This window comes from Pteropus alecto, unplaced genomic scaffold, assembly GCF_000325575.1.
Source record: "Pteropus alecto unplaced genomic scaffold, ASM32557v1 scaffold155, whole genome shotgun sequence".
In the NCBI taxonomy this organism is placed as follows: domain Eukaryota; kingdom Metazoa; phylum Chordata; class Mammalia; order Chiroptera; family Pteropodidae; genus Pteropus; species Pteropus alecto.
The window spans coordinates 178,024-183,057 of NW_006438113.1; the positions used below are offsets into that span (position 1 = coordinate 178,024).

General features: G+C 49.0%; 1 protein-coding gene across 1 annotated transcript; it reads right to left on the reverse strand.

The window, feature by feature from the left end:
- Positions 1–527: 527 nt before the first annotated feature.
- Positions 528–4,099, reverse strand: LOC102885097 (neuropeptide Y receptor type 4). The gene is made up of 2 exons (XM_025049312.1): positions 4,027–4,099; positions 528–1,695 (listed from the first exon to the last, which is right to left on the reverse strand). The coding sequence occupies exon 2, from the start codon at positions 1,653–1,655 to the stop codon at positions 528–530; it is 1,128 nt and encodes a 375-aa protein (XP_024905080.1). The 5' UTR covers positions 1,656–1,695; positions 4,027–4,099.
- Between the last annotated feature and the right edge of the window lie 935 nt (positions 4,100–5,034).

Here is a 5,034-nt window from a genome sequence, read left to right on the forward strand (position 1 = left end):
AACCCTAGGGTACCAAGATCTGTTCTCTGCAGCTGGATGTACTAAACAGACAATAGTAACCCCGCTGTCTTGCCTCCATAGAATTCTATACCTATTACAAAGTCTATCCAAAAACATCATCTCTCACAGAGGTTAGGGGCTGACCAAGGTCCAAAGCTCCGTCCACATGCTCCTTCTCTCACCTCACAGCAACCTTGCAGTCTCATTGGTAGAGGTGAAACCTCTGGGTTCCCAGGCTGAGCATCTTTTGTTGAGTTCCCAAAATGAACCCTACTATCTCCAGTTCTGGCATTTGCTCAAGCTGTGAGGTGTACTGTGACCTGCAGAATCCAAACTCAGAATTTTCCCAGGAACAAATAGCTGAATCATCTGAAATCAGGCTTCACAATGCAAATTAATGCAAAAACAGGCTCTTGCCAACCAATCTGGGTCCCAGAAAGCCATTAAAGATGGAGTGCCACCCTCAACTTGCAGCATGCTCACTGAGCTAAGTGAAGGAACCTGGCAGGGAGATACCCTGGACCTGGCTAAATAGGGTTGGACCTGCCATTGAGCCTGAGAGACCCTTTGGAGACTTCTGTGTGTACTGTGGACAGGGGGAGCTGCTCAGACTCCTCCACGGGGGTGTTCCGTTGGCAAGTCAGCACCAGTGCCTTGACCTCCTTCTTGAAATTGGTGTTGAGAAAGCCATAGATGAAAGGATTGACACAGGTGGAAGCCATGGCGAGCAGATGGCACACCAAGAAGATGAGGTTGCTGTGACAAATGGGGATGGCCTCATGGTACCAGTCCTCCAAGCTGTTGAACACATGCAAGGGCAGCCAGAGCAGGGCAAAAGCAGCCACCATTGCCACAAGGATCCTGTTGATCTGCTTCATCTGCCAAGCCTGCGAGTTGTAGGTGCCCTTGCAGAACACCCGCCTCCGCTTCCGCAGGCGCTGGTAGATGCGCACATAGCAGACCAGGATGAAGGCCAGTGGGATGCAGTACTGGAAGAGCAGCAAGAAGGTGGTGTAGATGATGCGGGGGTGGTCCAGTGGCCAGGACTCAGTACAGACCACCTTATCCGACAGAAATTCTAGAGCCTTGGAGTGGTTCTTGTGAAAGACATTCTCCAGGACACTGTTGGCTAAGAAGGGCAGAGAGAGCAAACAGGCAATGAGCCAGATGACCACAATCCCCAGGTAGGCCTGTGAGATACTGGGCTTCCAGCCTGTTGGGTTGATGATAAGCTGATGCCTCTCCAGGGCCACAAGGACAAGCGAGAGGATGGAGACTGTCACTGACATACACTGGATGAAGGCTGACATCTTGCAAAGGGCCTTGCCAAAGACCCAGTAGTCCATGATCGTGTAGATAGCCGTGAGCGGCTGGCAGATGAGACACATGAGGAAATCAGAGAAGGCCAGATTGGCAATGAGCAAGTTGGTTACATTGGCCTTCTCCTTCTGCCTAATTGTCACATATATCAGGCAGAGGTTACCTAGGACCCCCACAATGGTCTCAATGCTATAGGAGGTAACAATGAAGACCATCAGGTCTACAGAATCCTGGCAATGGTCAGAGAAGTTGTACAGGATGCCCTTTGACTTGCTTCTGTTTTGACCCTGCAGGGATCCTGGGAGCAGCAAGGATAGGAAGTGAGAGATGTTCATGGTGCATGTGAGAAAATATCAGGAGATTCAGGAATGACACCTACAAAGGAAAGAGACAAATGGTACTCAGGGATCGTGCCTCCTGTATGGAATTCAGGGAGGAGCAGGGTCCAGGTAGGGGTAATCACAGCTGCTTCAACCCCAAGGCTGGGACGTAGAGAACCTGAGACTCAAAGATGTAAAGCAACTTACCCATAGTCATACAGCTAATAAGTAATGGGGTTCAGATTCAAACCCAGGTCTGTCTGATGCCGGAACTTGTTTCAAAAGTTCTCCTTAACCTCAGGCTTTGAAACAGTTTGATGATAAAGGAATCAGATCATTGTATGCAAAGTTCAGGGATAGAACTGTTCGGGGAATGTGAGTAGAAATCACTTTGTCATATTTTATCCAAATAGAGACAGCAGCAAATGCCAAAGTGTGCTCAGGACTTTTCATGGCACACCATGACTTCTAGGATAGAACCAAATTCTTGGGGCATGACACACAGTGTGCTCTCCTGGTCTCAGACACTAACTGCCCTGCCAGTCTTGTTTCTCAGGTGACACATGGCAAATATGAAGACTGCCAGGTACGCAAAAACTGAGCCATCAACACACTGGCTCTCTCCTCCTTCCCAAGACATGCCTGGCCAAGGTCGTGGGATGCCTACCACCCTTGTTATGGACCTCTTCCATGCCTATGCTCAAGTCACCTAAAACAGCTTGCAGTTCCCAAACACACCAACCTGGTCCATACCTCCATGACCTAGCGCAGCCTGTCCATTTTTCTCTCATGCCACCTCAACACAAGAGATCCTCTGCCAAGATTAAATTGGAATTTGGTCTCCAGAGCCTCCAGTTGGTAATGCTAATGACAGATATTTTGACATGGAGAGCCACCATATCATTATACACACTATCGTGACAACATCCTCATAAATCCTCTAGTTGTCATTAATCCCACTAGTAGTTCTCAACCTTCAGGGAACCATCAGAATCACTCCAGAGCATGTTGAAAGTGCAATCCAGAGCCCTTCAGGAGATGCAGTTAAGTGAGTCTGGTATGTGACCCAGGAATCTGTATTTTAACAAGTGGCTTATGTGATTCTGATGCATGTGGTTCTGGGGCCCCATTTTGATAAACACAGTTTACAGAGGAATACCCTATTCCCGATATTCGTAAAGTCCCATATAATGGTTATGTCTATTTGTGAGCATATATCTGTTCTTCATGATCAAGTGCTAAGTTAGTAGCAGTTATTGCAAAGTATGGCCAAAATTAACATGAGATCAGTAAAATCTATTTGTCACCTGTCATAAATGTCACTCATCATGCATTTGATCTGGCTTTTAAAGATGAGTCCCATCTGGCCATTTACAAGATCAAGGCACAAATTCCAGACAGTTTGTAGTCTGTTATTTTGGTTAACAAACCTCATAGGCAGAAGGATTTTTCTGGCACCATGGTCATCTGGCAAAAAGAGTCATTTGGAAATGAATGTGAAAAAAATGAAATATATCAGGGACAAGTGTAAGGTCCAGTATTTAAGTCATAAAAACAGCCACAGCTGCCTGAAACTGTAGGGGATGCACTATGTTCAGAGCAGAAATCCAAGGCTCTGGTTGACCATCAGCTGAGGCTGGTTAATAATGGGGAGCCATACCAGCAGTTCCAAACTAGCCAAGTGCAGCAGGACCAGAGCAGAGTTACCAAATGCAGAGGGCTCCAGAAATTTGCCCGGACTTCATTCACTCGTCCACTCAATAAACTTGTACCAAGCCCCAGGCTACAAACAGGGCTGCAAAGATGAAACATACAGCCATGTCCCTCCCAGACTAGAGTAACTGACCACCAGGAATGCAGATACACCTCAAAGCTAAAATCGGTATGAATGGAATGTCTTTGAGCTTCCGGTTTCTTTTCCCGGAAGCTCTCAAGGTAAGGTGGGAACACCTGAAACCCTGGGGGAAGACCTCCATTGCATCCCACCTTCCCCATCAGTCAGAGAAAAACGAACAAATAATATAAATACTATCAATCTCCTAATGAGGTAAGAATGGAGAAAAGGACGTCAGCTTTGTTTCCTGAAATTTCATCAAACAGCTCCTGTTTCCTAATGCCCGCGGTGGCCAGACACTTTCCATGCACACTTTACCTCCTCTACTCGCAGCTCACAGAGCAAGGTAGCATGCCACCCACGTTTCAAGTGAGGGCACTGAGGTTGTGGAAGTCCAAATCCAGATAAGGGGTAGGGTGCTATCCCCAACCCCGGTTGTGCTTCTCTGAGCCCGGGGCTCTGTAAAGCTCATCCTGTGCACCATTCTCAGTCGCCAGGGCCCCTCCGCACCAGAGACCCACGGGGCCGGCCGCCAGAACCGCGCCGCCTCACCTGCTCCAGCGGCCACAGCACTCTGCATACAAAGCGGAGCCGCCTTGCCGGTCTTCCCGCTGCGGGCTCTGCTCCCTCCTGCGCCACCTCCGCCCACGCCTCCCCCCTCCCCCCCGCACGGGGACGCCTAGGCTGCTCCGGGACCTAGGCAGCTGCCGGGGACCTAGGCGCCTGCCCGGGGGACCAGACCACACCACCCGCCTGGAGCTGCACACCAGCAGACTGAAACTGCATGTCTGTCTCCCTCCCTCCCTCTCTCTTTTCCTCCCCTCCCCCCAGTTTCCTCATCCATGAAATGGACCTAGGAAGGCTTGCCTTTCATAAACTCGTTCATAAATGTGAGTTGCAGGCCTCCTATGAACCTGGTTCTCCTGCTGAGCACAATGAGCTAAACAAGACAGGGTCCCTGTCCTTGTGTCATCCTGCAGTTCCCAACCCTGAGGGAGAAGACAGAAGAGGGACAAGTAAACAAGTAAATAAAGCATGGCAGAGAGTGAGATGCTGTGGGGAAATGGGTCAGTTTTAGATGAATGGTCCAGGCAGAGGGCACAGCAAAAGCAAAGTCCCTGAGGCTGGAGGCATTTGGCCACTAGAAAACATAGGAGGGCAGTGCGGCTAGAGAAGGTCAACAAGAGGGTTTCCAGAGGTGCAGGTGGGACAGTCAAGAGAGGCCTCCTAGATCCTGAAAAGGCCTCCAAGTCTTTTGCAAGGAGAGTTAAATGAGAAAGCGCTTCTGCATGGGAGCGCAGATGTCACCAGACTTAGCTAAAATGGAACATTATTCGTTACTAAAGGCTGCTCCTGTTTTGAATACACTAACTTATAATTACCTCCCCAAGAAGGCCACAAGGCCCTGAGGATGGCAGAATAACCTGCATGCTTGAAGGACCTCCTTGAGAGTAACAGATCTTCTTCAAGGGCACTTTCTAAATATTGGACAGGCACAGCTCTCCTAAAAAAACCTCCCATGGCTTAAACTTATAGAAACAGAGTAGAGTGGTGGTTACC